The sequence below is a fragment of the Zophobas morio genome, unplaced genomic scaffold (assembly GCF_036711695.1).
Source record: "Zophobas morio isolate AGI-343-1 ecotype UQ-CSIRO unplaced genomic scaffold, CSIRO_AGI_Zmor_V1 ptg000007l, whole genome shotgun sequence".
NCBI lineage: Eukaryota > Metazoa > Arthropoda > Insecta > Coleoptera > Tenebrionidae > Zophobas > Zophobas morio.
The window spans coordinates 3,332,950-3,351,377 of NW_026972112.1; the positions used below are offsets into that span (position 1 = coordinate 3,332,950).

The following is an 18,428-nucleotide window of genomic DNA, read 5'->3' on the forward strand; positions in this document are numbered from 1 at the left end:
TTTCAGAATGATTATGAAAAATATAAAATAATCATTACTTGATGAGAAACCCACATAATTTGTTTAACAAAGGTCAGTAGAGTCGAGAAGCTTTAAATATTTCACACCTTTTTCCTTATTATTGTCGTCTGCTTTAAAGTATTTATATACTATTGTAGATTATATTATATAACAAATTACCTCACACAGTCTACATTTATTTGTCTTTTATGGTTAACAGTTAACAGTCTACAGTGTGATGTGGTTTCAAGACACTTCATGCAGAGTCCATTGTTGCTGCTTTAATCCATTATCTGGATATACTATAACAATGTTTCCAGGAAAAAAATCGCCCTGATAAATATCCATATTCCGTCCATAGTATACATTAAGAATAGTGCCGTTCCAGTTGAGTATCCACTGCTGACTTAAAGAGTTACTTTTTGTATTCAAAATGATATTAGGGTCTCTGTTAGAGTTTTGAACGTCGAGTACCAATCTGTAAATTTTAAAACGAATTTGATTAATATTTATAGTTATAATATAATACTAATACACATTTTAGTTGTTGTGGCTAGTGTACTTCGTGTACTAGCAAGCACATAGGCCAAAAGTAGTTAAAATTAATATATGTATAACTGACAACACAATTTCATTATAGGGACAATTCTGAATCAAACTTGTTAAATTTAAAGGGTGTTAAATTGCAAATTTCGAGTTAAATTCGTAAATCTGATTGGCTGTTTATTTTTTAACAACCTTTAAATTTTAACAGGTTTGATTCAGAATTGACCCTATTATGTAATACATGCAGAATTACCCATTATACGCATTTACTATGAAAAAATGCCCCGGTTTATCACCATATTCAAATATCCACCGCTGGTATGAATAGCCGCCAAAGTCCGATACTTTAACATTATCTGGGTTCAAACCATCAAGGGTCAAACCTCCTATTATGGATTTGATGTAGAAGGGTCTCTCTAGGTAGCACTCCTGTGCCACTATTGCAGTCCACAGAAGAAAAAAAATTGAAACCGATCTGTTATTCAAAAAAAGAACGGAAAGAAAAAGAAAAATTTTAACTCTTGTACACTTACCTGTTAAATTGTTTCATCTCTGCTGGATATGTACTAATAGAGCTGCCTGAAAATCTCTATTTATATTAAGGATCACAATGGTTTTCCTAATCTAATTTGACAAAGATCTTTTTCATTAAAAAAAATTATTTTTGATTTGTGTACAGATAAATTATCATATCTAAAATATTTTATTCTTTACAAATATAAATATAGATGGATCTCTCATCGATAAGCTGTCAATCTCAACTTATTTTTGCGTCCCCATGAGGCATCAAGAAACATCTGCAACAGTTATTTTGAGCGACGTTTTGTTGACGCTGAAAATTATGATCCCTAAACCAAAAAAAACCGACAGGTTTGTGGCTTCATTTTGCTTGATCGAGGTGTTTTTTCTTTTTTAATCAAATGATCTTATCATTAGAAAAAATAAAATTAATACGTACGTTGGGATCATTATCTTGGTTTACGTGAGTTTTTTCAGGTAACACCCAGTTCTATTCTTTTTAAGTGGTAATTGTTTTTTAAAAATATCTCAAAATGCATCTGTGTTTACGCATTGCTCGCTTATTATAAAAGCAGATTATATTAACGATGTCAATACGTTGTGTATAGTCACTTAGTAAATACCGTTCCACACATTTGGAGAAGATGTATCTTCACCACAAAGAGTAAGTAAGTACAAAAAGAAGTTTTTTTTTGTATCCTGTTGAAATTTTAGGGTGTCACTCTGTCTTGCTGCAGCTGTTATTTGCTTCAATATCGCAACAATAAATGCTGATTACAGTGCTGAAGTTGCTTACGTTATTAAAAGTACATCTGGAGATTTGTATGTGGATGCCACTAACACTACAACGATTCAGATACAAAATTTTGACGGAACTCCCAGTCAACTCTGGAGAATTGATTGTGGGCACACACCTGGCTTGTTTCGTCTTTTTAACTATCAGTATACGTAAGGTACTTAACGCAAATAAAAAAAAGTGTGAATAACCTTGAACTGTTTAGAGCCTTTTTGTCTATACCACAGTTTAACAGTACCAAACCTCCTCCACTTGTTCTGGACGATGGAACTTACGAGTTTTGGCAAGAGTGGTTCCTGAATGGTAATGGAAGAATTACTAATGCGGCCATACTCTACAACTTGCATATTATACATTCTGAATTTGAACCAGGAAGTTTGGTTGGGTTATATCCAGACAACGGATATTTAAATCAGGAATGGGAAATTGTACAAATTACTAGGGATAAAAGTTTTAAGTAAAATTTATTTATTTCTTACGCTATATGGTATTGTTTGTTGTTATAATTTTTGAATGTTACATTTGTAAAAATAAGATTGTTAGCAATTTTTAAAAATTTTGATGTACAACAGTTGCCAAAGCAAACAAGATATTATGTAAAATTTTAATGCATAAACAAGTGAAAATTCTATGTGGAACTCTTTTATATTATTTATCTCCAGAACATTACTAACTTATCAGTAATTACTATCTGAAAAAAAAATCATCTTTCAGAAACTAGTAAGTACTTTTAAAATGCGTACTCGTATTATTTGAAACTGGAAGATTTAAAATATGGTTTCTTCTTACGTTTCTAATCTCGGAAACACGGAATAAGGTGAAAAGGGGAGAAAGGATTTTGCTTGGGCCCTCTAAAATATTAAATCCGGTGCTGCTTCTGTGAAATCAAATTGTAATTATTAATTTTCACAGACTCAGATGAAATTCCGAATTCTTATTTTATTAGTCGATTTATTAATGCGGAAAAAATCTCAAAAACATATATACCGGGACATTTTTTAGCTCTGAACATACTTTTGTCTCGATGTTCAATTTTAAAAAATACAGGTCAAATAAAAAATTTAGACGTTTCTTTTTATTTGTCATCAGTTTGTCATTACATATAGTGTCATTACTATCAGTCATGCCTGAAAAAAAACCCATTTACGGCTTCGGAAGCTCCGTTAAACGATTCCGCACTCTCGGCATTCACCCCGAGTTGATTTCCATAAACACCACCAATCCGCTCGGACCCGGCCAGTACAACCCCAAACACCCACAATGCGCTTACGCCAGCAAAGCAGCCAGGTTTCTACACCTCCCCGATGTTTCTTGAACTCACTCTGCAACAAATTTCCAGCTGGAAGACAAAATTCGAAAGTGAGGAGTTCTCAAAATATTTGGGCCACAAGCACCCCCAAATGCTGTGTGACAGAAATTTCAGGAAAACGCTTGGAGGTCCAGGCAATTACGAAATTCGCGGCGAGCTCCCAACTGGACCAAGTGTTTTAAAGAACGTGGGTTTCGGGACCGGGGAAAGATTCCACTCACCCATCAAGGATGAAAAGTTACCACCTGGTAATTTGTCAAGTTTTTCTGAGTCAGTCATGCTGCAACTTAATTCACAGTGGTGTATATTATGTTGCATAGTCAATTCTTTCAGGTTCACATACCATCAAGAAGCTCACTACGAAATTCTCCAAAACCCCCACTTTGGAATGGGGCGGCTTTAGCTCAAGATTCAAATCAACGGAGCCTGCTTATCGACAGGCCCCAAATCGGTACAACGTGCCTCATTACAGCATTATAGACAAAAAGGTGTCGAAAAGGGGGCCTTACGACACGTTTACGGGGCCCCGGGATCAAACTACCATTAAAAATCATTTCGCTCCGGCGCTGTTCAAGACACCTGACATCATGTACAATGTGCCTAGCGCCCTCGACCACCTCCTACACAACCCTAGTAAAAAAAGGTGCTCTAACTGTTTGAATATTTCAGTATTTTGAAAGCAGTGTGATGCAGATATGGCAAATTCCTTCAGGATGAACGCTTCCCGGAAGGAGCGAGCATAATGGCCACGAAAAACGGCTTGACTATGTATATGAGAGACACGGAAAATCCGGGACCTGCTATTTATAATCCCTATGTGGCTGCGTAATGAGCTTAAATGAGTTAGAGTGTTTTTTATTAAAGATCCAGATCTAAATTTGTAGTTTAAAAAATTTCTTGTTCCACATTGTGTGGCTGGATGTTTAATAAAAAATCATCTTTGTGACAAATTTAATAGCGACGATTTGCTTGATTTAGGATCAAACCAGTAAAGGACAATTTGTATCCTTTCAATAGTTCTAATGTGCACGCTCGGCCGCCTCAGGACTGGAAAATTCATCCAGGACCGGATCGATATGAAGTTAGATACCCGACTTGTCATATGAAGAGGGCCAAAGGGTCGTGGGTGTTTTTGTCGAAGGCGAGTCGAGGTTTTGTCAAAGTGGAGAGTTACAGCAATTTTCTTTATTAGATTTCTTGGATATATTTTTTAAATATACAAAATTTCTAGATGTGGTTTCATTACACTTCTTGCAGATTCCATATTTGCTGCGGTAATCCACTATTTTGATAAATTAAGACATTGTTTCCAGAAACAAAATCGCCTTGATAAATATCCATATTCCGATTATAACCTACATTAAAAATCGTGCTGTTCCAATTGAGTGTCCATTGCTGACTTACAGAGCTACTTTTCGTTTTCAAAACGACATATAAGTTTTGAACGTCGAGTACCAATCTGTAAATTTTAAAACGAATTTGATTAATGTTTGTTGTTTAAATATCTGTTAAAAATTTGATGCACTACTTATTTTAGTTGTTGTGGCTAGTGTACTTCGTGTAAAATTAATGTATGTATAACTGACACCAAAATTTATCAAATGAGTTACCCATTATAGGCATTTACTATGAAAAAATGCCCCGATTGATCACCGCATTCAATTATCCACCGCTGTTGTGCCTGGCCGTTATAGTCTATTACTTTAACATTATCTGGGTACGAACCATCAAGGCTCAAACCGCCGACTGCGGCTTTGATGTAGAAGGTTCTATCCAAGTAGCACTCCTGTGCCACTATTACAGTCCACAGAAGAAAAAAAATAGAAACTGATCTGTATATATAAAAAAAACTGAAAGAAAAAGGAAAATTTTAACGAATGCACACTTACCTTTGAAAGTGTTTCATCTCTACCAAATATTTACTGATAGAGTTGCCTCAGAAGCTCTATTTATATTAAGGATAACAATGGTTTTCCTAATCTAAATTGACAACATACTCTTTAATTACAAATTTTTGTGTTGCAACTTGTATACAGATATATATCTCAATTATTTTATTTTTTACAAATATAAAAATAGACATAGATCTCAACGATAAGGCGATGATATCACTTTGTTTCTTTGTTGCAAAACATAAACCAAAAAATAGATTTGTTGCGCACTTTGTTTGAACAAAATCCAGAAATCACGTACATGCAAGATGCTGTCAATGATATGTTATCATTGGTAAAAATAAAATTAATACGTAAATCGAGATAATTATCTTGTTTCATATCAGTTTTTTCCAAAAAAAACCGGTTATTTTCTAAGTGGTATTTGTTTTTTTAAAATATCTCAAAATGCGTCTTTCTTTACGTGTTATATAAAAGCAGATTATATATATTAACGATGTCAGTATGTTGTGTATAGTCACCTAGTAAATACCATTTAGCACAACTGAAGAAGATGTATCTTCAATACAAAGAGTAAGTACAAAAAAAGTTTTTTTTTTTTGCCAACGTTAAAATTATAGGGTATCACTCTGTCTTGCCATAGCTGTTATTTGCTGCAATGTTGTAACAATAAAAGCTCTCTGCACCGCAAATCAAGTTGCAATTAAAAGTACATATGGAGACTTGTATTTGGATGCCACTAACGGGACGTCAATTCAAATTCAACATTGGCTGGTATGAATAAAACTGAGTAGATGCTCATACTCGAAGTACGAAGTATCCACTCGAGTATCAACTCAAAATGTTTCTAGTTTTTCTAGATTATGCTAATATTTGATACTAAGTACATAGAGTAGATGCTCAGGTATATAACAGTAGATACTCACTAATACTCAAGTAGGTACTTCGTGCTTCGAGTGTGAGGATCTAAGTACTCAGTTTTATTGACACCACCCATTTTATCAGGGATCATACAGTCAGGTTTGGAGAATTGATTGTGGACACATGCCTGGCTTGTTTCGTCTTTATAACCAAAAGTTTGGGTAATGTGCTTAATGCAAATGTGAAAAAGGGTTAGTAACTTTAAATTGTTTAGAGCGTTTTTGGCTGTAACGCCGTTTACTATTAGTCTTATTCTGAACGAAGTAACCGAAGAATATTGGCAAGAGTGGTTTTTGAATGGCAATGGACGTATTACTAATGCAGGTGCACTGTACCAGTTGGATATTACAGCTTCTGTATTTGAACCAGGAACTGTGGTTGGGTTATATCAAGACACCGGAAATCCAAATCAGGAATGGGAAATACTAGAAGTTGCCAGGGATAAAAGTCTTGAGTAAAATTTATTTACAGGTAATGCTAGTATGGCATTGTTGTTATAATTTTAAATGTTACATTTGTAGAAATAAGGCTGTAGCAATTTTTAAAATTTTTTATATACAGCCGTATAGCATTAAAGTGTCTTGCGATGATTATTTTTCTGCCTCCTTGATGTGTTACATCCCTTTCCAGTTCGTGAAGAATTCTTTTTGCCTCTCTGCTTTTTAGTCTCATACTCGCTTCGTCCACATTTGAAAGAAATTCCCTTCCGATTCATGTGGTCATTTATCGTATATGTATGTCTCTAATCATGACTGTTTTCTTTGCTTCATACTATTTGGCTTCACCTTTATCTTGCAATTGTATTTCCACTGCCTTTTGGAATTCTTCTTTCCCCTTCCTTAGTTTCTTCTAAATTCATGTTATTATCTTCCTTTTCTAACTTCTCGTAGGCCTTTATCTTCATTTTCATTTCTAATTTCATACTTAGTTATTTCCTTTGCGGGCTCCTTGTTTCAGTGAATATATATTAATCTTACTTTATGTGTCTCGTAGTGTGCTTTCTAACCCTTCCTGAGTTTTACATTGTCTCTATTTTTCGCTAATAAAGATGCTTATGTTATCTCGTAAAAGTGACATTTTATAATTTTGTCTTCAGCTTTCGACCCATTTTCGAGCCTTAACTAAATACATTTTCTTCAACCGTTTTTCCAGAACCGCCTATTGAAAAATGGCAAATTTTGGAATTTTTTAAAAATGTTAATGTTAAACCACATATTTCGAAAATATTTCCCCGTGATCATAAACATGCTACATTCTTGGAATTAGTACGTCGAGATCTATAGTCCAGAATTTTTTGTGGATTTTAGACAACTTTTTCAAAAGTGTAATTTTTTCGATACCCCTTCTTCAAATTTCGACTTATTTTCGACCATTTTAGAAAATGAACAAAATACATTTTCTTGTAGTTTTCGAGTGAAAATTCTATGACGTCATGAAATGTCTGGAACTTTTTTATATTATCTATTGCCTAACTTATCGGCAATTACGTTAACAGTCTACTATCGAATTAAATTAATTAATCGTGTATTTAAAATGCGTACTCGTGTAGGTATTATTTGACATTAGAAGATTCAAAGCCTGGTTTCTTCTAACGTTTGTTGTATCGGAAGCACGAAATAACACGAAGGGCGTACAATATATTTTGTTTGGGCCCTGTTTAGCATTTGTGTAGCTCATTTAATAATGAGGCAAAAATCTTAATTAATCTCCGAATATGCTCTGAACGTAGTGTTATTTATTAGGCTCTGTGTTTAATTTAAAAAAAAACAGGTCGAAGCATTGGAAGTATGCAACCAATATTACGTTAAACAATACATACTGTATAAGTACTATCGCACGCAAAAGTATTGTCGGTAAATACCCTTTGGCTCCTCCGCCTTCTCTCTGCGGGTTGCCGTAATTCCCTAACCACTCAGGTGGAATAAAATGGACAAGGATTAAAGTTTCCTTGCTTGATTACAAAGATCGATTACACAGTACCTTCTTCAGTTTGAAATTGTGTTGTACAGGGTTTCTATAAATCATTATAGGGTCACAGTAGGTCATGTAAACGTGCCGCCATTCAAATTTAACTGTACTCAATGCCCAAGGACGCATGACAAAGACCTCTGTATAACTGGTTGCCTAAATGTTTCATATTAAAAAGAAAATAAATAAAATAAAATTAATTCTACTCCAATTCTTCTCTACTTATTCTACTTTTAAAATGTTGCAATCTTACATTTTTCGATTTTTCAGTTTTTTAAATATTCGATTTTTTAAATTTTCAGTTTTTCGAATTTTTAAATTTCAGATTTTTCACTTTTTTGTTGTTTCCATTCCTCAATCCTTCGAGTTTTGCCTTCTCGTTTTTAGATTTTTCAATTTTTCGGAATTAATTTTTCAGTTTTTCAATATTTCGATTTAACGGTTTTCTTTGGATTGTTCGCCTTCTCGTTTTTAGATCATTACAGTTTATAGTAATATACGACCACTGGTTTGTGGAGGATGCCGTAACTCGAAAATTTTAGAATACAGTAATGTTGCGCCCGCCTGTATTTAATAATGATAAAATAAAAATTGTAACTTAATTAATAATTTTAATCGCTTCCTCTGTTTTGAGGCGACAATTTGCTGCGTGCTTAATTGTTGCATTCTTCCGATGTATAAACATAAACAACTGAAGTTAAGCATCCTCGCCTCTGAAGTAAATATATTTACTTCAGAGGCGAGGGAAGATCTGTCTAAATAACTTTAGACTTAATTTTTTGCGTTTAAAAGAGAAAGGCTTGCAGGCACCTAGTGTTTTTTTTAATATAAAAAAAAATCTTCGGGTCCTCTTGTGTTTTGTTTTTAAAATAGTTTTAGAAAATTTCGATGGTCCGTGGAGTTCTTTATTTGGAAAGAATTTTACAGAATCTTAGGTGCTCCTAGCGTCTTTTTTTAAATATGTGATGTTTTGATGGAGAAATCAATATATTGTCAAAACCGAAAAATTGAAAGATCAAGAATTTTAAAATCTAAAAAATCCAAAAATCCAAAAATTAAAATATCGAATAGATGAAAATGTAAGATTTAAAAACTCGCAAACTTTTGAAAAATCGAGTAAGTAAAAAATAAAAAAAAACAAAATCGAAAAATCTAAAAACTTAAAAATCGAAATCTTGAAAAATACCAAAATTGATATTACCCAAAACTTAAACAAACTTAAAAAAATTGATTAATCGAAAAATTGAGATATCGAATCAGCTAAGGATCGAAAAGTGGAAAAATTCAAAATTGAAAAATTTATACTTAAAAAATCCGATAAATCGAAAGACTGAGAAATCGAAACAAAAAGAAAGTGAAAAATCTAAAAATTTAAAAATTTGAAAAATTGAAAACTTACAAAATCTAGAAATCAAAACATCAACGAATCGAAAAATAAAAAAATTGAAAAATCTAAAAGTGTAAGCTTTAAAGAAACGCAAAATTTTTAAAAATCGAATAAGTAAAAAATCGAAAAAACAGAAAATCGAAAAATTCAAACATTTAAAAATCGAAATACATATTGAAAAATCCCGAAACTTGAACATCGAAAATTAGAAAATCGAAAAATTAAGAAATCGAGAAATCGCAAAGACGAAAAATCGAAAAGTCGAAAAATGAAAAATCCATTAATCAAGAAATCGAAAATTCCAAAAATTTGGAAACGCCAAAAATTGAAAAATCGTAAAATTTATATATGTACTTGCATAAATCCCAAAACTGAAACGTTGAAAATTTGGAAAATGGAAATATCGGAAACATGAATTATCAAAAAACTAAGAAATCGAGAAATCGAAATAGAAAAATTAAAAAATCACAAAATCGAAACATCAAAAGATTGAGAAATCGAAAAATCGAAAAATTAAGAAATGGAAGGAATTTTAACTTAAAAAAAGCGATAAACCAAAAAGTGAAAAATCGAAACATCGAAAAACTGAAAAATTAATTCCGAAAAAATGAAAAGCCGGAACATCTAAAAACGAAAAGACGAAAAATCGAAAGAAACCCGTTAAATCGAAAATTGAAAAATCGAAATATCAAAAAACTGAAAAATTAATTCCGAAAAATTGAAAAATCGAAAAATCTAAAAACGATAAGGCAAAAAAGTGAAATCTAAAATTTAAAATTTCGAAAAACTGCAAATTTAAAAAATCGAGCAATCAAAAGATCAACAAATCAAATAATTAAAAAACAGAAAAATGTAAGATTTAAAAAGTCGCAACATTTTGAAAAATCGAATAAGTAAAAAATCAAAAACATGAAAAGTTGAAAAATCGAAAAATTTAGAAGTCGAAGTATTTAAAGGCCTCAAAATTGGAATAGAGATGATTTTTATATATTTCATTTCGAGGTTTCGTCTTGTTTTATTTTCGAATTTGCAATATTCGTTAGTTTATTCGATTTCTACTAAGTCAGGTTGATAAAAAACACCACTTCCGATTTAAAATATATCCATGATAAATGTAAATATTAATTTTTGTCAAAAAATAATGGTTTGTCGGTTTTTACTTGAAGAAGGTACTGTATAATTAATTTCTGGAATCAAGCAAGAAAATTTTAGTCCTGAGTGTTTAGGGAATTATGGCAACCCAGAGAGAGAAGGCGGAGGAGCTTAATACCCGTCGTAGCTGGGTACGGACAATACTTTTGCGTGCGATAATACATTTATTTATCTTTTGTGACTAGTAACTAAAATCTAAAATGTTTCAAAGTGTGATTAAATGTTAAATTCAATACACTTCTTGGAGAGTCCATACTTGCTGCTGATATCCAGTACTTGGAGAAGTTAAGACAAGGTTTCCAGAAATAAAATCGCCGTCATAAATATCTAAATTCTCTCCTCGGCCTATATTAAAAATGTTGCCGTTCGAATTGAGAGTCCACTGCTGAGCTGCAGAGTCACTTCTTTCACTCAAAACGACATAGCTCGAATCCAGAACGTCGAGTACTAATCTGTAAATTTTAAATAGAAGAATGATGCTAAAATTTAAATGTTGAATTACCCATTAAAAGCATTTACTATATAAAAGAAACCCGGTTGATCACCACAATCAAATGTCCACTGCTGTCGTGCACGACCATCAAAGTTTGTCACTTGAACACCAGTTGTGTTTCCATCAAGGGTCAAACCTGCGATTGTGGCTTTAATGTAGAAGCTTCTGTCCAGGTGGCAATCCTGTGCCAGTATTATCGTCCACAGGAGAAAATAAATAAAAATTGACCTACTGTAGAAAAACGAAAAAAAAAGGAAATTTTAATATTTGTGTACTTACCTCTGAAAACGTTCCATGTCTACTCAGTCTTTACTCAAAAAAGCTGCCAACGAATCTGTATTTATATTAACGATAACAAATTTTTGTTTAAAATTTGAGAGCATTATCTTGATTCATGTCAAAATTTTCCAAAAATCCAAATCTTGTCTAAGTGGTGATTGTTGTTTAAAAAATAAAAAGTTATAGAAAACTCTTTGTTTAAATGATCTTATCTCTGCACAAATTTCAGTCTGAGCATTATCTTGATTTATGACACGTTTTCGAAAAAAATACAAATCTTGGCGTGAGTGGTAATTGTTTTTTGAAAATATCTTAAAACGCATTTGTGTTCACGTGTTATATAAAAGCAGATTATATTAATAGTGTCAATAAGTTGTATATAGTCACTCGGTAAATACCTTTCAACACAGCTGGAATATGTACAAAGGGTAAGTACAAAATTTTTTTTTTGTAAATAATGTGGAAATTTTAGGGGCTCGCTCTACCTTGCTGCAGTTATTATCTGCTTAAATATCGCAGCACTCAAAACTGACTGCGGTATTTTAGACCGTGTTTATGTTATTGGAACTAAATCTAGAGCTTTGTACGTGGGTGCCACTAACAATAGTGAGATTCAGCTTCAAGAATATGATGGATCATTAGGTCAGCTTTGGAGAATTGACTGTGGTCACATGCCCGGCTTGTTTCGTTTTTTTAACCATGGCCATGGGTAATGTGTTAACGCAAATACGAAAAAGTGTTAATAATCTTAAAATCTTTAGATTGTTTTTGTCTGTGTTGCCGTATGGTGACAAACTTTCTCCACTTATTCTGGACAATGTAAGCGAAGAGTATTGGCAGGAGTGGTTTCTGAATGGCAACGGACGCATTGTTAATGCGGCCATACTGTATAACTTGGATGTTACATATGGTACCTTTGAACCAGGAAATGGGGTTGGGGTATATCCAGATACCGGAGATATAAATCAGGAATGGGAAATTGTACAAGTTTTCATGGATAAGAAATGATGAGTTAAATTTGTTCACTCTTTACACCAGTTCTATACTCTTGAAAAGTAAAAACTTTACGTTAATTAAATTATTAGTTATTATTATTTTTAATGAAATCATCACCTGTTGTTTCAATCCCTTGATCCATTTTCAAGATATAGTTGATACGTTAATCACTAATATTGAATTATCGGTCTATAGTCTGATTAAAAATTATAATCCAGCTTTAGTTTTGATTCACAAATTTAATCCCATATCACAAAATCTTTCAAAATTGTCACACTGATTAACGGTGTCAAGAACACTTAGATTAGCAACTATTTGGGTCGTTTCATTCACAGGTATATAAGCCCACCACAGAAAAAAATGCACAGTTTAGTTCAGAAATGGCACCAAAAGGGTAAGTTTTAAACTACATGTTTTTAGACTTTCATCATGAAATAACCAATTTTAGCGTATCGATGTACGTGTTTGCCCTCCTTATTGCAATCAATATTTTTGCAATAACGGCCCACTATGATCCAGACAATGTTTATACGATTCGCCCCGCCCAGCCCGGTCGTGAAAACTTTGCGCTATATACTGGTGTTTCATCACAAGTTACGTTGCAAGAATATCGTCAGAGAAAAGCTTATGAGCTTTTCCATTTTGAGTACAGCTCCCAGCCTGGCCTATTCTACTTAGTTGTGGAACCTACAGGGTAATATTTAGCGTCAAATACACATTCTTAATAGTACTGATTGATATAAACAATTTAGAGAAGTACTGGACGTTAATAGAAATACTTATCCACACTCGGTTATCGTGGGTCCAAGAACTACGTCTCCGTGGCAGTTGTGGTACTTGGAAGATGATGGTCACATTGTTAATTCAGCTCAGAATTTGGTCCTCGATGTCAAAGGTGGACGTTATGAAGTCGGAGCTCCTCTCATTGTCTATCAGAAGACTGGATACATAAATCAGATATTTATACACTACAAAGAGAGTCTTAAGGCCTAAGTTTTCGTCCACGTTATTTACTTATTTTTTACTTGTAATATCATTCACGTAGTAGATTAATCAATACAAATAAATAAAAAAAAAAGTTATATTAATTTAGGCGACTATTACAAATCTAGTCGTTTTACGTTTGAAATGTCACTTTTTTGTACTCATATGTCGAAAATTTACTTTTACGTCCTTGGCTTTGTGTTTTTGTCGAACTTCTTTTAAATAAAAAATAAATAATATTAACAATAACGGTTTAAGTCTTTATATAAGACGTTTTTGACATTGTATAAAGCATTAAGTTCAACTTTTAAATATGGTAAACATGCTATCAAAACCATCAATTAATACCACTGCTTTTGAATACAATATCTTCTCAGTTTCAATGAGACAATAGCATTTGACAATTTTCTCTACTTTGCTTCAAACACATTCTACCTTGTCTTTTTATTTTCAAAAATATTCTGAAGCATTTCTTAATTTTTGACGATCTTTGTACTGTGGTTGCATGTTGTATTGGAAATTGTTTTCCGGGTTTTTTTTTCTAAAACTTCTTCATTCTTTCTGGCTTCTTTTGATGATTTTTGTGAGGAAAATTTAAAAAATTTCGAACGTACGTCTTTAGTCAGCTTGGGTTATTATTTTTTAATATTCCTTCGTTTCTTCTCGATGATTCTTCTAATAAGTTGATTCAATTTCTACAAGTTGTAGAATTTTGCGGAAACTTCTAGTTCTTATTTCTTTGTCGATAGCGAATCTGGTTTTTATGATTATGGTACGCTAGGAGTGCATTTCTTCTTAATGAAGTACTCTTGAAGTCGTTTTCTTTTTCTAAATTTAATTATATCCTAGAGATAATGAAGAATTTTCCTAAAAGCCGACTAAAGTAGAGAAATTTTTCGGTACCCAGGCAACATGATGTCGTCTTTTTCACGTAAATAAATGGTCATCAATTACGTCATAGTGACCAAAGATTTCACGTGATATTGAAGTACCAATGACGGTCAAATGTTTCGTCCAGATGACGTCATTTTCTAACGAACTATTGACGTGATGTACTGACGTCTTATAGACGGCATTTATTGTCCATTTTAAGACGTTTTTTATATTTTGATTTTTAGAAAAAAAATGCAATAAATAAAACGCTGAAATACTTTTATATTTTTATGTTATTTACCTTAAATAAAATATTATAATTCGTTATAATCACCAGGTAAACCCTAAAACAAAATATGTATTAATTAAAGTTAAAACAAATTAGTGTAAAAAAATTAAATTTACTACAATTCTGTACAACCAACAATGAACTTCAATAAACAAATAAAAAAATATATGTCAATTAAACAAATTAATGATAAACTACTTTTAAGAACACAAACAAATCTACATACAGGTAATTACGAGTCAAATTACTATAAACAAAAAAAAGGATAATATACAATATAATATAATCAAAAATAAACGTTGCAATAAAATATGCTATTTAAAGAAAAATCAGTTTTAAAAACACAAAGAAATCTATTTAGTTACAAAGAATATTAAAAGAAAACTATAATAAACTATAAATCAGTCTTAAAAACACAAACAAATCTATTTACAACAAATATATAAAAAAAAACTAGAATAAAGGGAAAAGACAGTTGAATCGCATTGTTGAAGTTACTTGCTTTGAAAATACACTGTAAAACTTTCTAATTCACGACGACTTGACTGTCCCCAACACACAAAAAAGTACCGTTAAGAATTAATTCTGTTTTAACAATCATATTAATAACCTAACTTTTTTAAGTTTGCCTTAATTTATTGCACTGAAAAGAAAAACCCATTAGAGTGCATGGATTAATGGAAATGCAATCATTTTTTCGTCTATGGGCAATAATAGCCAAATTATTAAATTTAAGGGATTACAGCTTAAAGCAGAAGACAAATTCTGCATTTTAAAAATGTTAAATTTACTTGAATCTAACGGATAATCGTAAAATGGTTGCATTGACAAAAACGTATAGCCTATCAGGAAAATCTCGTTGTCAATACTTTTTACAATGAAGCGAAATGTGCCATGTATAGTAAGTTATCAAAAATATCGTAGTATTACAGGCATCTACCTGCATATAGTATCCAATATTATGTCTTGCATTTCCGGAAGCGGCCACTGACCCTTTTGGGTATCTTTACCTGATTTTGTAAATAGCACTGTAATTTTAGTATACTATCCTCAAACATATTTGGCGTTTATGACTTCACACCAATTTGACTCCCATTATAATTCAATAGGCCGTCACAACCGGATGTCTTAAACCCGCTCACCGATACCTACCTGAAAAGACCTTTTCGACGTGCTAAGGACGGTCGAGACGCGAAGGACCGGACTCAGAGTAATTTTGTTTGTTAAAATTTTCAAATTTCAAAATTTCCTTACAGAACATGATTTATACTTTGAAGAAAATTACACAAAGACACAATTATTAGAAGTGTTACACACTCGAAAATTTGAGAAACAATATAAAATAGATGCTATGGCGCGAGATCGTGGATTTAGGGTGATTAGACTTCCGCGGTACCATTGTATATTTAACCCCATCGAACTAATCTGGTCGCAAATGAAAAATAATATAAGAAGGAATAATACGGCACCAAAATTTAGTAGTGCAACAATTGACATAATTAGGGAAGAAGCTTCCAAAACAACTGCCGAAATGTGGGCCAATTGTGTACGACATTCCACAAAAGAAGAAGACCAGTACAGGGCACGGTTGATAACACCGTTAATTATTAATTTAGAAGAGTCGAGTGACGATGACAGTGACTATTTCGATCAATAAATAAGTAGTAGTAGTTAATAAGTAAATAGTTGTGCTGTAATAAAAAATGATTGAGTACAAAGTTACTTTGTTTTTACTTAAAATAAAAAACTCGAAAGGCGCAGTTGTCGGTAAATGCAAAACTCAGTCCTGCCCTGTGCTTTTACCAGAAAAGGTATTTTCAGGTAGGTATCGGTGAGCGGGTTTAAGACATCCGGTTGTGACGGCCTATTGAATTATAATGGGAGTCAAATTGGTGTGAAGTCATAAACGCCAAATATGTTTGAGGATAGAATACTTCTGTAACCGTCCTACCTATATTAAACATCAAAACCGAACGCTGTCCATTATTTCAATTATAACAAACAAAGGTCCTTCGAGCAATGTCAAGGTACAATTCGGAAGACCATACATGGTCGTATCAACCGGATTACAAAAAACGTTGGTACTACGATTCGGATTGTACGAAACATTGGCACTTCAAGCTGGAACATTGGTCCCTCGAGCCGGAACAATTATGTTATATGTATGTATGAATTCATTGTATTTTTTTAACTTACAAAGAAATCTGCTTATTCTAATAGGCAAAGATAATCTTGTAATTCGTCAAAATTTGTTTAGGTGTGGTCTTGGCGGCATAACTTCTATTTTTGTTTTCTTTTTCAGTTGTCAGATTTGATGACGTTTCCATGTTGGAGATTTTTTCACTCGTTTCCTTTAGCATTTCTTTCGTTTCGCACATGTGTTTTGTATTTGTTTCAAATCTAGAATAAAACTATGTTCATTAGCATTAGTACATAAATAATTGCAGTAATATACCTTTTTTTTTATGGCACCTCATTTTCAAAAACAATCACCGTAAGTTCTTCATAATCAGTGGGAGTGATTAATGGTGGTCTTTCTTAAAAAAACTGCTTTTGTTATGTACGTACTGTTATCAAAAATAACAGAAACATGTAAAAATTAAAATGATTACTTTATTAGATATTAACTTACCTAGTGTAAATAAGTATAACCCACACTGTACAGAAATTTTCACAAAACTGCGTTAAAAATGAAGTGAGTAACGGATACACGAGAAAGTTTCGGCAGTTGAGAACCAACCAACCAACTGGAAATATTGGGATGCTTCACTGTGAAGTGCAATAAACATAAATACCGAAAAAAGGGAAAGTCCGAATGCACGCCTCAAACATCTGATGTATTGTATGGTAAATACGGAAGTTGAGCATTATTTTTTCATTAGATGAAATAAATTTAATAAAACTAAATATTAAATCACTCTCTAATTTTTTTGGTAACCATCATCACTTTATAAACGTCTTTATAAAATCAAAATTCGACGAAGGAATTCTTCAAAACCTTGTCCCGTTTTAGGGACAATGGACAAAGAATTTTTATGACTTTGTGGAAATGACTAACACCAGGTAGGGTTTCTCTATAGTTTATTTACAAACGGATATCTTACACGTGGAACAGGAGACGGTACCCATCTTCTTCGTTTCGATGTCGGCGGCAGAAGAGAGTACTTGCCGTACTCGCGCCTCCTTGTGTCCCCAGTTGGTCTCTGCGTCGGCGCCAGGCTAACCAATCACGAGTGGTGTTCGGTGAGCATATTGAGTTGCCTACTCGTAGGCGAGAGGAAGTAGTACGTGTGCGTTGTGTTGCCTACATTAACATCACAGCAACGCCACATACCCCCCCCCAAGTAACGGGTGACAGCTGTCAAAACGGCTGTCAGTTGTCATTCTCTGAAACGTGCGGGGAGCGTTGACCTGCGGCCTGACCTGGTGGTTTGAGTAACTTCCTGTGTTCGTACTGGGGATGGAGCCGGTGGTGGTTCTGGTTCTTGGAGAATAAAAGCGGGTTTTACTCTGTCGATATTCACTGTTGTTTCCCTACCGCCTACATTGACCTTTATTGTCTTAGCAGTACGAGACAGAACAAGGTGTGGACCGGTGTAGGGCTGTTGGAGCGGTCTTCGCACGGTGTCGTCTCTTAGGAAAACATGGCTACATTTACTGAGCTCTGTGTGGACGAAGGTGCTTTGCCTAATGTGGTGCGACGCTGGAGTTGGGCGAAGTTTCCTCATGTGGTCCCGTAGTTTTTCTACAAAGGTAGTGGGTTCTACGGATCTGTCGATATTGCTGAAAAAGAATTCGCCTGGGACTTTCAGTTGCGTTCCGTAGGTCAGCTCTGCTGGTGAGTGACCGATGTCTTCTTTGATGGCTGTACGTAACCCTAATAATACTGTAGGTAGAACGTCTAGCCAACTTTCTGCTTCATGGCACATGATGGCTGCCTTCATGGTTCGATGCCATCTCTCGATAAGGCCGTTGCTCTGGGGCCTATATGGCGTCGTCCGAGAGCGCTGAATGCCCAAAATTT

At 33.5% G+C, this 18,428-nt stretch overlaps 5 protein-coding genes across 6 annotated transcripts; 3 read left to right on the plus strand and 2 right to left on the minus strand.

Annotated features, from left to right (window-relative positions):
- Window positions 1-176: 176 nt before the first annotated feature.
- Window positions 177-1,173, minus strand: LOC135124251 (uncharacterized). Its single transcript, XM_064049186.1, has 3 exons — window positions 1,080-1,173; window positions 800-1,021; window positions 177-478 (listed from the first exon to the last, which is right to left on the minus strand). Exons 1-3 carry the CDS (start codon window positions 1,094-1,096, stop codon window positions 247-249), a joined length of 471 nt encoding a protein of 156 aa, XP_063905256.1. The 5' UTR covers window positions 1,097-1,173; the 3' UTR covers window positions 177-246.
- Window positions 1,174-1,492: 319 nt separating this feature from the next.
- Window positions 1,493-4,406, plus strand: LOC135124249 (uncharacterized). Its single transcript, XM_064049183.1, has 7 exons — window positions 1,493-1,729; window positions 1,780-2,013; window positions 2,067-3,148; window positions 3,201-3,418; window positions 3,504-3,813; window positions 3,864-3,995; window positions 4,149-4,406. The coding sequence occupies exons 3-7, from the start codon at window positions 2,886-2,888 to the stop codon at window positions 4,360-4,362; spliced, it is 1,137 nt and encodes a 378-aa protein (XP_063905253.1). The 5' UTR covers window positions 1,493-1,729; window positions 1,780-2,013; window positions 2,067-2,885; the 3' UTR covers window positions 4,363-4,406.
- On the minus strand, window positions 4,341-5,148 carry LOC135124252 (uncharacterized). The gene is made up of 3 exons (XM_064049187.1): window positions 5,060-5,148; window positions 4,781-5,002; window positions 4,341-4,629 (listed from the first exon to the last, which is right to left on the minus strand). The coding sequence occupies exons 1-3, from the start codon at window positions 5,074-5,076 to the stop codon at window positions 4,413-4,415; spliced, it is 456 nt and encodes a 151-aa protein (XP_063905257.1). The 5' UTR covers window positions 5,077-5,148; the 3' UTR covers window positions 4,341-4,412.
- Window positions 5,149-5,527: 379 nt separating this feature from the next.
- On the plus strand, window positions 5,528-6,576 carry LOC135124250 (uncharacterized). 2 transcript variants are annotated; one of them, XM_064049185.1, is made up of 5 exons: window positions 5,528-5,635; window positions 5,683-5,836; window positions 6,068-6,144; window positions 6,198-6,454; window positions 6,505-6,576. In XM_064049185.1, the coding sequence occupies exons 1-4, from the start codon at window positions 5,616-5,618 to the stop codon at window positions 6,439-6,441; spliced, it is 495 nt and encodes a 164-aa protein (XP_063905255.1). In that variant the 5' UTR covers window positions 5,528-5,615; the 3' UTR covers window positions 6,442-6,454; window positions 6,505-6,576. The 2 variants fall into 2 exon arrangements, with proteins under 2 accessions (XP_063905255.1, XP_063905254.1); XM_064049184.1 differs by having other exon boundaries at window positions 6,198-6,576.
- A 5,099-nt stretch (window positions 6,577-11,675) lies between these two features.
- Window positions 11,676-13,365, plus strand: LOC135124000 (uncharacterized). The gene is made up of 6 exons (XM_064048865.1): window positions 11,676-11,690; window positions 11,735-11,971; window positions 12,024-12,317; window positions 12,594-12,652; window positions 12,707-12,952; window positions 13,011-13,365. The coding sequence occupies exons 4-6, from the start codon at window positions 12,639-12,641 to the stop codon at window positions 13,249-13,251; spliced, it is 501 nt and encodes a 166-aa protein (XP_063904935.1). The 5' UTR covers window positions 11,676-11,690; window positions 11,735-11,971; window positions 12,024-12,317; window positions 12,594-12,638; the 3' UTR covers window positions 13,252-13,365.
- Window positions 13,366-18,428: the final 5,063 nt, after the last annotated feature.